Source organism: Ammospiza caudacuta, chromosome 38, assembly GCF_027887145.1.
Source record: "Ammospiza caudacuta isolate bAmmCau1 chromosome 38, bAmmCau1.pri, whole genome shotgun sequence".
Taxonomy (NCBI): Eukaryota; Metazoa; Chordata; class Aves; order Passeriformes; family Passerellidae; genus Ammospiza; species Ammospiza caudacuta.
In genome coordinates, this window is record NC_080630.1 from 443408 (window position 1) to 460258 (window position 16851).

The 16851-nt window shown below is 47.9% G+C and overlaps 1 protein-coding gene across 1 annotated transcript in view; it reads right to left on the reverse strand.

Moving 5' to 3' along the window:
* Nucleotides 1–7575: 7575 nt before the first annotated feature.
* Nucleotides 7576–16851, reverse strand: part of TOMM40 (translocase of outer mitochondrial membrane 40) — a 22033-nt gene continuing 12757 nt past the window's right edge. Inside the window, exons 8-10 of the mRNA XM_058823107.1 lie at nt 12143–12219; nt 10064–10166; nt 7576–7812 (exon numbers count right to left, since the gene is read on the reverse strand). Of these exons, the coding sequence (XP_058679090.1) occupies nt 7673–7812; nt 10064–10166; nt 12143–12219 (320 nt within the window). The 3' untranslated portion in view covers nt 7576–7672. The remainder of the gene's footprint in view (nt 7813–10063; nt 10167–12142; nt 12220–16851) is intronic.

A 16851-nucleotide genomic window follows, 5' to 3' on the forward strand; every position in this document is an offset into this window, starting at 1 on the left:
CAAAACGCTGAAATTGTCCCAAATTGTCCCAAAATTGTCCCAATCCCCCCCAAATGTCCCCAAAACCGCCCCAAATGTCTCCAAATCGTCCCCAAACTCCCAGGATTGGCCCCAAATTGTCCCAAAATGACCCCAAAATTGTCCCAATCCCCCCCAAATGTCCCCAAATCCGCCCCAAATGTACCCAAAATTCCAAAATTGTTCCCAGAATTGTCCCCAGAAATCGCCCCCGACGTCCCCGAATTGTCCCCAAAACGCTGAAATTGTCCCAAATTGTCCCAAAATTGTCCCAATCCCCCCCAAATGTCCCCAAAACCGCCCCAAATGTCCCCAAATGTCCCCAAACTCCCAGAATTGGCCCCAAATTGTCCCAAAATTGTCCCAATCCCCCCCAAATGTCCCCAGAACCGCCCCAAATGTCCCCAAATCGTCCCCAAAATTCCAAAATTGTTCCCAGAATTGTCCCCAAAAATCGCCCCCGACGTCCCCGAATTGTCCCAAAACTCTGAAATTGTCCCAAATTGTCCCAAAATTGTCCCAATCCCCCCCAAATGTCCCCAAAACCGCCCCAAATGTCCCCAAATCGTCCCCAAACTCCCAGGATTGGCCCCAAATTGTCCCAAAATGTCCCCAAAATTGTCCCAATCCCCCCCAAATGTCCCCAAATCCGCCCCAAATGTACCCAAAATTCCAAAATTGTTCCCAGAATTGTCCCCAGAAATCGCCCCCGACGTCCCCGAATTGTCCCCAAAACGCTGAAATTGTCCCAAATTGTCCCAAAATTGTCCCAATCCCCCCCAAATGTCCCCAAAACCGCCCCAAATGTCCCCAAATGTCCCCAAACTCCCAGAATTGGCCCCAAATTGTCCCAAAATTGTCCCAATCCCCCCCAAATGTCCCCAAAACCGCCCCAAATGTCCCCAAATCGTCCCCAAAATTCCAAAATTGTTCCCAGAATTGTCCCCAAAAATCGCCCCCGACGTCCCCGAATTGTCCCCAAAACGCTGAAATTGTCCCAAATTGTCCCAAAATTGTCCCAATCCTCCCCAAATGTCCCTAAAATGTCCCCAAAATTGTCCCAATCCCCCCAAATGTCCCCAAAACCGCCCCAAATGTCTCCAAATCGTCCCCAAACTCCCAGGATTGGCCCCAAATTGTCCCAAAATGTCCCCAAAATTGTCCCAATCCCCCCCAAATGTCCCCAGAACCGCCCCAAATGTCCCCAAATCGTCCCCAAAATTCCAAAATTGTTCCCAGAATTGTCCCCAAAAATCGCCCCCGACGTCCCCGAATTGTCCCAAAACGCTGAAATTGTCCCAAATTGTCCCAAAATTGTCCCAATCCCCCCAAATGTCCCCAGAACCGCCCCCGACGTCCCCGAATTGTCCCCGAATTGTCCCCAAACGCTGAAATTGTCCCCAGACGTGGCCGAGGCCTCCCCTCCCCCCCCCTCCCCTCCCCTCCCCCCTCACCTTCGGGCTCCCCTCGGTCCCTTCCCCTCCCCCCCCTCGGGGACCCCCCTAAGTAGCCCCGGGTGGGGGCGGGGCGGGGGCGGGGCCAGCGCGACCTTCGAGCCGCCCCTCCCCCACCCGGCCCCGCCCCCACCCCGCCCCTCCCCCACCCCTTCCCGCCAAAACCGGGGGGGGGGAGGGGGAGGGGAAACTCCAAAAAAAAACCCCAAAATTTCCCCCAAAATGATTGGAAATTTGCCTCAAAATGATTGGAAATTTTCCCTCAAAATGATTGGAAATTCCCCCCAAAAATGATTGGAAATTTCCCCAAAAATATTGGAAATTTTCCTCAAAATGATTGGAAATTTCCCCCAAAATTATTGAAAATTTTCCCTCAAAATTATTGAAAAATTCCCCCCAAAAATGATTGGAAATTTTCCCAAAATGATTGGAAATTTCCCCAAAAATATTGGAAATTTTCCTCAAAATGATTGGAAATTTCCCCCAAAATTATTGAAAATTTTCCCTCAAAATTATTGAAAAATTCCCCCCAAAAAATGATTGGAAATTTTCCCAAAATGATTGGAAATTTCCCCAAAAATATTGGAAATTTTCCTCAAAATGATTGGAAATTTCCCCCAAAATTATTGAAAATTTTCCCTCAAAATTATTGAAAAATTCCCCCCTAAAATGATTGGAAATTTCCCCAAAAATATTGGAAATTTTCCTCAAAATGATTGAAAATTTCCCCCCAAAATGATTGGAAGTTCCCCCCTAAAAATTATTGGAAATTCCTCCCAAAATTATTGAAAAATTTCCCCAAAAATGATTGAAAAATTTCCTCTAAATAATTGAAAATTTCCCCAAAAAGTATTGAAAATTTTCCTCAAAATTATTGAAAACTTCCCCCTAAAATGATTGGAAATTTCCCCAAAATGATTGAAAATTCCCCTCAAAATTATTGAAAATTTTCCCCAAAATAATTGAAAATTACCCTCAAAATGATTGAAAATTCCACCCAAAATTATTGAAAATTTCCCCCTAAAATGATTGGAAATTTCCCCAAAAATGATTGAAAATTCCCCTCAAAATTATTGGAAATTCCCCCCAAAATTATTGGAAATTTCCCCCAAAAATTATTGGAAATTTCCCCCCAAATTATTGAAAATTTTTCACCCCATTTTTAAAAATTTTTCCCCAATTTTTCCCCCACTTTTTAAAAACTTTTCTCCAACTTTTCACCCCAATTTTTAAAAAAATTTCCCCAATTTCTCACCCCAATTTTTAACCCCATTTTTAAAATTTTTCTCCAATTTTTACCCCAATTTTCACCCCAATTTTTTAAAATTTTTCCCCAATTTTTCACCCCAATTTTAAAAAAAATTTTCTCCAATTTTTCACCTTATTTTTTTTTTAATTTTTCCCCAATTTTTCACCCCATTTTTAAAAATTTTTCCCCCCAACTTTTAAAAATTTTTCCCCAATTTTCCACCCCATTTTAAAAAATTTTTCCCCCAATTTTTTAAAATTTTTCCCCAATTTTTCCCCCCCATTTTTAAAAATTTTTCTCCAATTTTTCGCCGATTTTCCACCAAATTTTCCCCAATTTTTCCCCAAATTTTCACCAATTTTCCCCAAATTTTGCCCAAATCTCCCCCGGCTTTTGGGGGTTAAGGGGGTGGGGGAGGGGCCGCGCCCGCCCCGCCCCTCCCCCCCCTTTGGGACCTTTGCCCCTCCCCCTCCCCCCCCCGGACTTGGGACCCGACGTGGCCGAGGGTGGGGGAGGGGCAAAGGCCCAAAGGGGGGGAGGGGCGGGCGGGGGGGGGAGGGAAAAATTCAGGGAAAAAACGAAAAAAAAAAAAAAAATTGGGGTAAAAATTAAAAAAAAAAAAAAAAAAAATTAAAAATTGCGGGGGAAAAAGTAAAAAAAAAAAATGGGAAAAAAAAAAAAGAAAAAAAAAATGGGGAAAAATTTCCCCCCCAATTCCCATTTTTCACCCCAAAATTTCCCTTTTTTTACCCCAAAATCTCCCATTTTTTCACCCCAAAATTTCCCATTTTGCCCCCCAAAATTTCCCATTTTCCCACCAAAATTTGCCATTTTTTCCCCAAATTCCCATTTTTCACCCCAAAATTTCCCATTTTTCCCCACAAATTTTCCCATTTTCCCCCCCAAAAATTTCCCTTTTTTTACCCCAAAATTTCCCATTTTTCACCCCAAAATTTCCCATTTTCCCCCCAAAATTTCCCTTTTTTTACCCCCTAAAATTTCCAATTTTCCCCCCAATTCCCATTTTCCCACCAAAATTTCCCATTTTCCGCCAAAATTCACATTTTTCCGCCAAAATGTCCCATTTTTCCCCAAAAAATTTCCCTTTTTTTACCCCAAAATTCCCATTTTTCCCCCCCAAAATTTCCCATTTTTTCCCAACATTCCCATTTTTCACCCCAAAGTTTCCCATTTTTTCCCCAAATTCCCATTTTTAACCCCAAAAATTCCAATTTTTTCCCCACAAAATTTCCCACTTTCACCCCAAAATTTCCCATTTTTCCCCCAAATTCCCATTTTCCCACCAAAATTTCCCATTTTCCCCCCCCAAAATTTCCCTTTTTTTACCCCACCAAAATTTGCCATTTTCCCCCCAAATTCCCATTTTCCCCAAAAAATTTCCCATTTTCCCCCCCAAAATTTCCCATTTTCCCCCAAAAAATTTCCCAATTTCTGCCAAAATTTCCCATTTTCCCCAAAAAATTTCCCATTTTTCACCCCAAAATTCCCATTTTTCACCCCAAAATTTCCCATTTTTCCCCCCAATTCCCATTTTCACCCCAAAATTTCCAATTTTTTCCCCCAAAATTTCCCTTTTTTACCCCAAAATCTTCCATTTTTTCACCCCAAAATTTCCCATTTTTTCCCCCAATTCCCATTTTCACCCCAAAATTTCCAATTTTTTCCCCCCAAAATTTCCCATTTTTCCCCAATTTCCCGCCAAAATTTCCCATTTTCCTCCCAAAATTCCAATTTTTCCCCACAAAATTTCCCATTTTCCCCCAAATTCCCTTTTCCCCCCCAAAATTTCCAATTTTTTCACCCCAAAATTTCCAACTTTTTCCCCCAAATTCCTTTTTCCCCCCCAAAATTTCCGTTTTCCTCAAAAAATTTCCCATTTTTCACCCCAAAATTTCCCATTTTTCCCAAAATTCCCATTTTTCACCCCAAAATTTCCCATTTTTCCCAAATTTCCCATTTTTCCCCCAAAAAAGGCACCAAACCCCAAAATTCCGGAGCATTTCCTTTATTGGGGGAGGGGCCCCGAATTTCCCCGATTTTGGGGCTTTTTGGGCCAAAACCCCCAAATTTCCACCAATTTCCCCAAATTTGGGGATTTTTTAGGCCAAAATCCTCAAATTTGGGGATTTTTTTCAGGAGGAACCCCCAAATTTTCCCAATTTTTGGGGTTTTTTAGTGCAGGAACCCCAAATTTTCCCCAATTTTTGGCAGCACAATCTCCAAATTTTCCCAAATTTTCCGTTTTTTGGGGGCAAAATCTTCAAACTTGGGGATTTCTTAGGAGGAACTCTCAAATTTTCGCAATTTTAGGGATTTTTTTAGGCGCAAAACCCCCAAATTTGGGATTTTTTGGAGGCAGAATCCCCAAAATTTTGAGGTTTTATTTCCCCAAATTTTTGGGGCAAAACCTCCAAATTTTGGGATTTTTTTGGGGGCCGAAAATCCCCAAATTTTCCCAACTTTTGGGTTTTTTTTTTTTCAAATTTTCCCCAAATTTTTGGGGCCAAACCCTGAAAAATTTGGGGATTTTCGGGACAGAAAATTCCAAATTTTGGGATTTTTTTTTTTTTGGAGGCAAAATTTTGAAATTTTGGGGCTTTTTGGGGTCAAACCCCCCCCAAATTTTGGGGTTTTTTTTGGGGGGTCCTTCCGGGATTTGGGGGGTGGGGGAGGGGTCTGGGGGCGCCCCTCCCCCACCCCGGGGCGGATCGGGGGGGTTGGGGGGGGAGGGGGGAGGGGCGGCGATTTTGGGGCCGTTTGGGGGATTTTGGGGGGTGGGGGAGGGGCTGCCGGCAGCTGGGGGGGAGGGGAGGAGGAGGAGGAGGAGGGAAAAAAAAAATCGAACCCCATGAGGCCGAAGGCTCAGGAGGAGGAGGAGGAGGAAAAATCTGAACCCAATGAGGCCGAAGGCTCACGAGGAGGAAGAGGAGGAAAAATCCAAACTTGATGAGGCCGAAGGCTCACGAGGGGGAGGAGGAGGAGCAGGAGGAGGAGGAGGAGGAGGAGGGGGAAAAACCCGAATCCGATGAGGCCGAAGGCTCACGAGGAGGAGGAGGAGGGGGAAAAGTCCAAACCCAGTGAGGCCGAAGGCTCAGGAGGAAGAAGAGGAGGAGGAGGAGGAGGAGGAGGGGGAAAAACCCGAATCCGATGAGGCCGAAGGCTCACGAGGAGGAGGAGGAGGAAAAATCTGAACCCAATGAGGCTGAAGGCTCACGAGGAGGAAGAGGAGGAGGAGGGAGAAAAACCCAAATGTGGTGAGGCTGAAGGCTCAGGAGGAGGAGGAGGAGGGGGGGGAAAAACCCGAATCCGATGAGGCCGAAGGCTCACGAGGAGGAGGAGGAGGAGGAGGAGGAGGATGAAGGCCCCTCATTTCACAGCGAGGATGATGAGGGTCCCTCTCCCCCCCCCCCAGGGAGGAAACCCAACCCGACGAGGCCGAAGGCTCGGGAAGAGGAGGATGACGATGACGACGATGAGGACGATGAGGACGATGACGACGATGACGACGATGATGACGATGACGACGAAGGCCTCTCGCTCTCGTTGCGCGGCGAGGATGATGAAGATGAAGACGACGATGAAGGTGAAGGTGAATGAAGGCGAGGATGATGAAGATGACGGTGATGAAGATGACGGTGAACTCCCTTCCTGTGGCTGATGAAGATGAAGGTGATGAAGGACGGGACGACGAGGATGATGAAGATGAAGGCCAGGATGATGAGGATGAAGGTCAGGACGACGATGAGGATGATGAAGGCTCAGGATGACGAGGATGATGATGGTGATGGATGACGATGATGAGGACGATGAGGATGATGAAGGTCAGGACGACGACGAGGATGATGAAGGCTCAGGACGATGACGAGGGTGATGAAGGCTCAGGACGATGACGAGGGTGATGAAGATGACGAAGGTGAGGATGAGGATGATGATGGTGGACGACAAGAACGAAGCCCAGGATGAAGATGAAGCCCAGGACGATGATGAAGATGATGAAGATGAAGGTGAGGACGATGACGATGATGAAGATGAAGCTCAGCCGATGGTGAGGCCGAAGGCTCAGTGGAATTTCTCCTTCCTGTGGTTGATGAGGATGATGATGGTCGGGATATCCATGACAATAACGAAGCCCAGGATGAAGATGAGGATAACGAGGATGATGAAGATGAAGGTGAGGATGATGACGATGAGGATGATGATGCTCAGCCGATGGTGAGGCCGAAGGCTCAGCGGAATTTCCCCTTCCTGTGCTTGATGAGGATGATGATGGTCGGGATATCCATGACAATAACGAGGATTACGAAGCCCGGGATGAAGATGAAGCTCAGGATGATGATGAGGATGATGATGATGAAGGTGAGGACGATGACGATGAGGATGATGATGCTCAGCCGATGGTGAGGCCGAAGCCGCAGTGGAATTTCTCCTTCCTGTGCTCGATGAGGATGATGATGGTCGGGATATCCATGACAATAACGAGGATTATGAAGCCCGGGAGGAAGATGAAGCTCGGGATGATGATGAGGATGGTCAGGATGATGAAGATGAAGGTCGGGATGATGATGAGGATGATGATGCTCAGCCGATGGTGAGGCCGAAGCCGCAGTGGAATTTCTCCTTCCTGTGGTTGATGAGGATGATGATGGTCGGGATATCCATGACAATAACGAAGCCCAGGATGAAGATGAGGATAACGAGGATGGCGAAGATGACGATGATGAAGGTGAGGATGATGACGATGAGGATGATGAAGCTCAGCCGATGGTGAGGCCGAAGCCGCAGTGGAATTTCTCCTTCCTGTGGTCGATGAGGATGATGATGGTCGGGATATCCATGACAATAACGAAGCCCAGGATGAAGATGAGGATAACGAGGACGATGAAGATGAAGGTGGGGACGATGACGACGATGACGATGAGGATGATGATGCTCAGCCGATGGTGAGGCCGAAGCCGCAGTGGAATTTCTCCTTCCTGTGGTTGATGAAGGCTCCCAGGGCCAGCGTGAGGGGGAGGGGCGGCAGCTTCTTCTCCAGCACCGCCCCCACCTGCCACGAGCTGTCCAGGGAGCCTGCAGGGGACGCAGCGTTGGACAACAACCCCACAATTCCCACATCTGCCCCAATTTTCCCAAAAATTTTCCCAAAAATTTTCCCAAAAATTTTCCCAAAAATTTTCCCAAATTATGGGGATTTTTTCCCCAATTTTTTGGCTTTTTTTTTTTTCAAAATTTTTGGGCATTTTTCCCCAATTTTTCCAGGAATTTTCATAAATTCTGGGGATTTTTTTCCCTAAATTTTGTGGATTTTGTTTCCCAAATTTTTGGGGATTTTTTTTCCCAAATTTTAAAGGATTTTTTTCCCAAATTTTTGGGATTTTTCCCAATTTTTCCAGGAATTTTCATAAATTTTGGGGATTTTTTCCCCAAATTTTGGGGATTTTTTCCCAAATTTTGTGGATTTTTTTATCCCCAAACTTTGGGGATTTTTTTCCCCAATTTTAAAGGGTTTTTTTTCCCCAAATTTTGGGGTTTTTCCCAATTTTTCTGTGAATTTTCCCAAAATTTTGGTGATTTTTTTCCCAAATTTTACGGATTATTTTTACCAAATTTTGGGGATTTTTTCCCAAATTTTACGGATTTTTTTCCCCAAATTTTGTGGGGTTTTTTTCCAAATTTTTGGGATTTTTCCCAATTTTTCTGGGACTTTTCCCAAATTTTCCCCAAATTTTGGTGATTTTTTTCCCAAATCTTGTGGATTTTTTTCCCCCAAATTTGGGGGATTTTTTTTCCCAAATTTTACGGATTATTTTTTCCCAAATTTTGTGGGGGTTTTTTCCAAATTTTTGGGCATTTTCCCCAATTTTCTGGGGATTTTCCCAAATTTTCCCCAAATTTTTTGTGATTTTTTGCCCAAATTTTACAGATTTTTTTCCCAAATTTTTGGCATTTTTTCCCCAAATTTTTGGCATTTATTTCCCAAATTTCTGGCAATTATTTTCCCCATTCCCCCATTTTTGCGCAATTCTCCCCCCTATGTCTTCCTCATTTTTGGGGATCTTTTCCCCATTATTTCCCCCCTTTTCCCCCCATTTTCAGGGATTTTTCCCCCATTATTTCCCCCCTTTTCCCCCCCATTTTTGGGGATTTTTCCGCCATTATTTCCCCCCTTTTCCCCCCATTTTCAGGGATTTTTCCCCCATTATTTCCCCCCTTTTCCCCCCCATTTTTGGGGATTTTTCCGCCATTATTTCCCCCCTTTTCCCCCCATTTTCAGGGATTTTTCCCCCATTATTTCCCCCCTTTTCCCCCCCATTTTTGGGGATTTTTCCCCCATTATTTCCCCCCTTTTCCCCCCATTTTCAGGGATTTTTCCCCATTATTTCCCCCCATTTTCAGGGATTTTTTTCCCCATTATTTCCCCCCTTTTCGGGGATTTTTTCCCCCATTATTTCCCCCCTTTTCCCCCCATTTTCAGGGCTCTTTTCCCCATTATTTCCCCCTTTTCCCCCCATTTTCAGGGATTTTTTTCCCCATTATTTCCCCCATTTTCGGGGATTTTTCCTCCATTATTTCCCCCCTTTTTGCCCCCATTTTTGGGGATTTTTCCCCCATTATTTCCCCCTTTCCCCCCCCATTTTCAGGGATCTTTTCCCCATTCTTTCTCCATTATTTCCCCCCTTTTTCAGGGATCTTCCCCCATTATTTTCCCCTTTTTTGTCCCCATTTTCAGGGATTTTTCCCCCATTATTTCCCCCCTTTTCCCCCCATTTTCAGGGATTTTTCCCCCATTATTTCCCCCCATTTTCAGGGATCTTTTCCCCATTATTTCCCCCCTTTTCAGGGATTTTTCCCCCATTATTTCCGCCCTTTTCCCCCCATTTTCAGGGCTCTTTTCCCCATTATTTCCCCCTTTTCCCCCCATTTTTGGGGATTTTTTTCCCATTATTTCCCCCCTTTTCCCCAAATTTTTGGGGATCTTTTCCCCATTATTTCCCCCCTTTTCAGGGATTTTTTCCCCATTATTTCCCCCTTTTTCCCCCCATTTTCAGGGATCTTTCCCCCATTATTTCCCCCATTTTTTGGGATTTTTCCCCATTATTTCCCCCCTTTTCCAGGGATTTTTTCCCCCTTTTCCCCCCTTTTTTGGGGATTTTTTCCCCATCATTTCCCCCATTTTCAGGGATTTTTCCGCCATTATTTCCCCCCTTTTCCGGGATTTTTCCCCCATTATTTCCCCCCTTTTTCCCCCCACTTCCAGGGCTCTTTCCCCATTTCTGGCCCGTTTCTGGCTCCGTTTGGGGCCATTTTGGCCCTTCCTCACCTCGGAACAGGAGGTTCCCGCGGGGCAGCTCCAGCTGGTACCCGAAGGCGACGCTCGAGTCCTGCAGCCTCGTGCTGGCCTCAAACTCCACCCCCACCTGCAGCTGAGCGCAGCCGGGGGTCTCACCTGCCCCGAGACCCCTCCCCAAATCCCCACGGCCCCCATTGGGGCATTTTGCACCACATTTCCCTAGTTTTCCCTCTTTTCCCACCACTTTTCCTATTTTTTGGGGTTTTTTTTCCCCCATTTTGGAACACCCCCCCCCCCACACCCACACACACCTGGACACACCTGGGGGGTCTCACCTGCCCCGAGACCCCTCCCCAGTTTTCCACCACCCCCGAATTTGGGGCTTTTTTCTGCCATTTTGGGACTCCCCATTTTGGGCCCCCCCCAAGTGTTTCAAGGCCCCCCCCCCAGGTGTTTCAAGGCCCCCCCCCCAAGTGTTTCAAGGCCCCCCCCCAATTGTTTCAAGGCCCCCCCCCAGGTGTTTGGGGCTCCCCAGATGTTTCAAGACCCCCCCCCCAATTGTTTCAAGGCCCCCCCAATTGTTTCAAGACCCCCCCCCCCCCCAAGAGTTTCAAGGCTCCCCCCCCAGGTATTTCCAGAACCCCCCCCCCAAGTGTTTCAAGACCCCCCCCCCAGGTGTGTTTCAAGGCCCCCCCCCTCCAGATGTTTCAAGGCCCCCCCAGGTGTTTCAAGGCCCCCCCCAGGTGTGTTTGGGGCTCCCCAGATGTTTCAAGACTCCCCCAGATGTTTCAAGACTCCCCCAGGTGTTTCAAGACCCCCCCCAGATGTTTCAAGGCCCCCCCAATTGTTTCAAGACCCCCCCCCCCCAAGAGTTTCAAGGCTCCCCCCCCAGGTGTGTTTGGGTCTCCCCAGATGTTTCAAGGCTCCCCCCAGGTATTTCCAGAACCCCCCCCCCCAAGTGTTTCAAGACCCCCCCCCCAGGTGTGTTTCAAGGCCCCCCCCCTCCAGATGTTTCAAGGCCCCCCCAGGTGTTTCAAGGCCCCCCCCAGGTGTGTTTGGGGCTCCCCAGATGTTTCAAGACTCCCCCAGATGTTTCAAGACTCCCCCAGGTGTTTCAAGACCCCCCCCAGATGTTTCAAGGCCCCCCCAATTGTTTCAAGACCCCCCCAAGAGTTTCAAGGCTCCCCCCCCCAGGTGCGTTTGGGTCTCCCCAGATGTTTCAAGGCTCCCCCCAGGTATTTCCAGAACCCCCCCCCAAGTGTTTCAAGACCCCCCCCCCAGGTGTGTTTCAAGGCCCCCCCCCCTCCAGATGTTTCAAGGCCCCCCCCAGGTGTATTTGAGGCTCCCCAGATGTTTCAAGGCCCCCCTCCAGATGTTTCAGGCTCCCCCCCCCCAGGTGTTTCAAGACCCCCCCAAGAGTTTCAAGGCTCCCCCCCCAGGTGTGTTTGGGGCTCCCCAGGTGTTTCAAGGCCCCCCCAGGTGTTTCAAGGCCCCCCCCCCAGGTGTTTCCAGAAAGCCCCCAGGTGTTTCAAGATCCCCCCCAAGAGTTTCAAGGCTCCCCCCCAGGTGTGTTTGGGGCTCCCCAGGTGTTTCAAGACCCCCCCCCAGGTGTTTCAAGACCCCCCCCCCCCAGGTGTTTCAAGACCCCCCCCAGGTGTGTTTGGGGCTCCCCAGGTGTTTCAAGGCCCCTCCCAGGTGTATTTGGGGTGTCCTAGGTGGATTTTGGGGTTCCCCAACTGTCCCCCAGGTGCATTTTGGGGTTCCCCAGGTGTTCCCCAGGTGCATTTTGGGGTTCCCCGGGTGGATTTTGGGGTGCCCCAGGTACATTTTGGGGTCCCCCAGGTGTATTTGGTGTTCCCCAGGTGGATTTGGGGTTCCCCAGGTGGATTTGGGGTTGCCCGGGTGTTCCCCGGGTGTATTTGGGGTCCCCCAGGTGGATTTGGGGTGTCCCAGGTGGATTTGGGGTTCCCCAGGTGGATTTGGGGTGTCCCAGGTGGATTTGGGGTTCCCCAGGTGGATTTGGGGTGTCCCAGGTGGATTTGGGGTTCCCCAGGTGTATTTGTGGTCCCCCGGGTGAATTTGGGGTGCCCCAGGTGCATTTGGGGGTACCTGCTCGCTGGCTCTGTGGTAATAGGTCAGGTGAGCCCCGGCCTGGCCCAGCGTCACCGTCCCGATCCACGCCGGAGCTGCGGGCGGAACTCGGGGTCACCCAGCCGGGTCTGGGGTTTTGGGGTCTCACCTGTGGTTCTTGGGGTCCCACCTGTGGTTCTTGGGGTCCCACCTGTGATTTTTGGGGTCCCACCTGTGGTTCTTGGGGTCCCACCTGAAGGTTTGGGGTCCCACCTGTGGTTTGTGGGGTCCCACCTGTGGTTTGTGGGGTATCTCCCTGGGATTTTGGGGTCCCACCTGTGGTTTGTGGGGTCCCACCTGTGGTTTGTGGGGTATCTCCCTGGGGTTTTGGGGTCCCACCTGTGGTTTGTGGGGTCCCACCTGAAAGTTTGGGGTCTCACCTGTGGTTCTTGGGGTCCCACCAGAAGGTTTTGGGGTCCCACCTGTGATTTTTGGGGTCCCACCTGAAGGTTTGGGGGTCCCACCTGTGGTTCTTGGGGTCCCACCTGGGGTTCTTGGGGTCCCACCTGAAGGTTTGGGGGTCCCACCTGTGGTTTGTGGGGTATCTCCCTGGGATTTTGGGGTCCCACCTGTGGTTTGTGGGGTCCCACCTGAAGGTTTGGGGTCCCACCTGTGGTTTTGGGGTTCTCTCCCAGGGATTTTGGGGTCCCACCTGTGGTTTGTGGGGTCCCACCTGAAGGTTTGGGGGTCCCACCTGTGGTTTGTGGGGTATCTCCCTGGGATTTTGGGGTCCCACCTGTGGTTCTTGGGGTCCCACCTGAAGGGTTTGGGGTCCCACCTGTGGTTCTTGGGGTCCCACCTGTGATTTTTGGGGTCCCACCTGTGGTTCTTGGGGTCCCACCTGAAGGTTTGGGGTCCCACCTGAAGGTTTGGGGTCCCACCTGTGGTTTGTGGGGTATCTCCCTGGGATTTTGGGGTCCCACCTGTGATTTTTGGGGTCCCACCTGTGGTTCTTGGGGTCTCACCTGAAGGTTTGGGGGTCCCACCTGTGGTTCTTGGGGTCCCACCTGGGGTTCTTGGGGTCTCACCTGAAGGTTTGGGGGTCCCACCTGTGATTTGTGGGGTATCTCCCTGGGGTTTTGGGGTCCCACCTGTGGTTTGTGGGGTCCCACCTGAAGGTTTGGGGTCCCACCTGTGGTTTTGGGGTCCCACCTGAAGGTTTGGGGTCCCACCTGTGATTTTTGGGGTCCCACCTGTGGTTTTGGGGTTCTCTCCCAGGGATTTTGGGGTCTCACCTGTGATTTTTGGGGTCTCACCTGCAGGATTTTGGGGTGTCATTTCAGGATTTCTGGGCTTTCAGGATTTTTTGGGGTTCTCTCTCAGGATTTTGGGGTTCTGATTTTGGGATTTTTTGGGCTTTCTCTCTCAGGATTTTTTGGGGTTCTCTCTCAGGATTTTGGGGTTCCTCCCTCAGGATTTTTTTGGACTTTCTCAGGATTTTGGGGTTTCTCTCGCAGGATTTTTGGGGTTCTGCTTTTGGGATTTTTTGGGGTTCTCTCTCAGGACTTTGGGGTTCTCTCTCAGGATTTTGGGGTGTCGTTTCAGGATTTTTGGGGCTCTGTCAGGATTTTGGGGGTTCTCCCTCAGGATTTCGGGGCTCTCATTTTGGGATTTTCTGGGTTTTTTTCTCAGGATTTTGGGCTTTCTCTCTCAGAATTTTTTGGGGTTCTCTCTCAGGATTTTGGGGTTCTCATTTTGGGGTTCTCTCTCAGGATTTTTTGGGGTTTCTCTCTCAGGATTTTGGGGTTCTCATTTTGGGATTTTTGGGTTTCTCTCTCAGGATTTTGTGGTTCCCATTTTGGGATTTTTTGGGTTTCTCTCTCAGGATTTTGGGCTTTCTCTCTCAGGATTTTGGGGTGTCGTTTCAGGATTTTTGGGGTTCTCATTTGGGGATTTTTCGGGGTTTCTCTCTCAGGATTTTTTGGGTTTCTCTCTCAGGATTTTGGGGTTCTCATTTGGAGATTTTTCGGGGTTTCTCTCAGGATTTTTGGGGTTCTCATTTGGGGATTTTTTGTGGTTCTCTCTCAGGATTTTTTGGGTTTCTCTCTCAGGATTTTGGGGTTCTCATTTGGAGATTTTTCGGGGTTTCTCTCAGGATTTTTGGGGTTCTCATTTGGGGATTTTTTGTGGTTCTCTCTCAGGATTTTGGGGTTTCTCTCTCAGGATTTTGGGGTTCTCATTTTGGGGATTTTTGGGCTTTCTCAGGGATTTTGGGGTTCTCATTTTGGGGATTTTTTGGGGTTCTCTCTCAGGATTTTGAGGATATTTCTCAGGATTATTTGGGTTCTCAATTTGGGGATTTTTTGGGCTTTCTCTCTCAGGATTTTGGGGTTTCTCTCTCAGGATTTTGGGGTTCTCTCTCAGGATTTTTTGAGGTTTTTTCTCAGGATTTCGCGGTTCCCATTTTGGGATTTTTTGGGGTTCTCTCTCAGGATTTTTTGGGTTTCTCTCTCAGGATTTCGCGGTTCCCATTTTGGGATTTTTTGGGGTTCTCTCTCAGAATTTTTTGGGCTTCCCATTTTGGGATTTTTGGGGTTCTCTCTGAGGATTCTGGGCTTCCCATTTTGGGATTTTTTGGGGTTCTCTCTCAGAATTTTTTGAGGTTTTTTCTCAGGATTTCGCGGTTCCCATTTTGGGATTTTTGGGGTTCTCTCTCGGGATTTGGGGTGCCCCGGGACGGTTTTTGGCCCTCACCTGAGTAGCGGCCGGCCAAGGAGAGCACGGCCCCCTCCTCGCCGGGGCGCCGGTGGTAAACGAGCTCCGCGCCCAGCGCCACCCGCGGCGTCACCGACTGCAGGTAGTGGCACACCACGATCCCTGGAACGTTCCGGAAAGTCCGGGAAATTAAAAAAAAAAAAAAAAAAAAAAAAAAAAAAATTAAAAAAAATTTAAAAAAAATTTTTAAAAAATTTTAAAAAAAGTGGGGGAAAAAATGGCAAAATTTGGGGAGAAAACAATAAAAAAAAAAGGGGGTAAAAATTGGGGAATTTGGGGAAAAATAGCTGAGGAAATTTCAGGGAAAACCCTGAGAAATTGGGGGGAAAATAAGGAAAAAATCAGGGGGAAATCAGGAAGTTTTGGGAGATATCAGGGAAAAAAGTTGGGGGGATTTGAGGGGGAAAAATATGGGAAAATCAGGAGAAAAGCAGAAAAACTTGGGCAAAAAAACCTGGGGAAATTGTGGAGGAAATTCAGGGGAAAAATTGGGAAGAAATCGGGAAAAAATGGGGAAATTTGGGAAAAAATTTCCGAAAATTAGGGAAAACTTGATTTTTTGGGCATTTTTGGGGGGATTTTGGGGCCATTTCTTGGGGTGATTTTTTGGGATTTTGGGGCCATTTTGGGGATTTTCTGGGGAGATTCTTCAGGGGGATTTCATTGGATTTTGGGGCCATTTTTGGGGTGTTTTTTAGGGCCATTTTTGGGTGGATTTCATTGGATTTGGGGCCATTTATGGGGTGATTTTTTGGGGGGATTTTTGGGCCATTTTTGGGGGGATTTTTGGGCCATTTTTGGGGTGATTTTTTGGGATTTTGGGGCCATTTTTGGGGAGATTTTTGGGGATTTTTGGGCCATTTTTGGGGGGGTTTTTGGGGGGGATTTTTGGGCCATTTTTGGGGTGATTTTTTGGGGGATTTTTGGGCCATTTTTGGTGAGATTTTTTGGGATTTTGGGGCCATTTTTGGGGAGATGTTTTGGGATTTTTGGGGCCATTTTTTGGATATTTTGAGGGGGATTTTTCGGGCCATTTTTGGGGTGATTTTGGGGCTTTCTGGGGTCTCACCTGAGCCCATGAGGATGTCGGGGTTGCCCAGGGTCAGCGCTGCCGTGAAGTCGCCGCCCCGATATTCCCCATCCACCTGCCAGTTCACAAACTTGGACTGCTGCGTCTGGGGAGAAATCCGGGCGTTTGGGAAAAATATCCTCAGTTTGGGCAAAAAAAATCCCCTGAAGTCAGCCAAAAATCACCAAAAAAATCCCCTAAAATCACCCAAAAATCACCAAAAATCCCCTAAAAATCACTGAAAATCCCCCCCAAAATCAGCCAAAAATCCCCCCCAAAAATCCCACAAAAATCCCCTAAAAATCACCAAAAATCCCCCCAAAAATCCCCTAAAAATCCTCCAAAAATCCCCCCAAAAATGCCCCAAAAAATCCCCTAAAATCAGCCAAAAATGCCCCAAAAAAATCCCCAAAAAATCTCCCAAAAAATCCCCTAAAATCCCCTTAATCCCCTAAAATCAGCCAAAAAATCCCCTAAAAATCACCAAAAATCCCCCAAAAAATCCCCTAAAATCACCAACAATCCCCTAAAATCACTGAAAGTTCCCCCCAAAAATCCCCCCAAAAAATCCCCAAAAATCCCCGGAATCCCCGAAATTCCCAGAATTTTGCAGATGCAGGCCCGCGGTACCTGGAATGCGAGCTTGGAGCGCTGAGCTGGTGCAGCACCTGCGCCTTCAGGCTGCTGCTGCTGTCCATGTAAGTCCCCAAAAAATCCCCTAAAATCACCCAAAAATCCTCCCAAAAAATCCCCTGAAACATCCCGTAAAATCACCCAAAAATCACCAAAATTTCCCCCGAAAATCCCCTAAAATCACCCAAAAATCCCCTAAAATCCCCCCAAAAATACCCTAAAATCAGCCAAAAATCCCCTAAAAATCACCAAAAATCCTCCCAAAAAATCC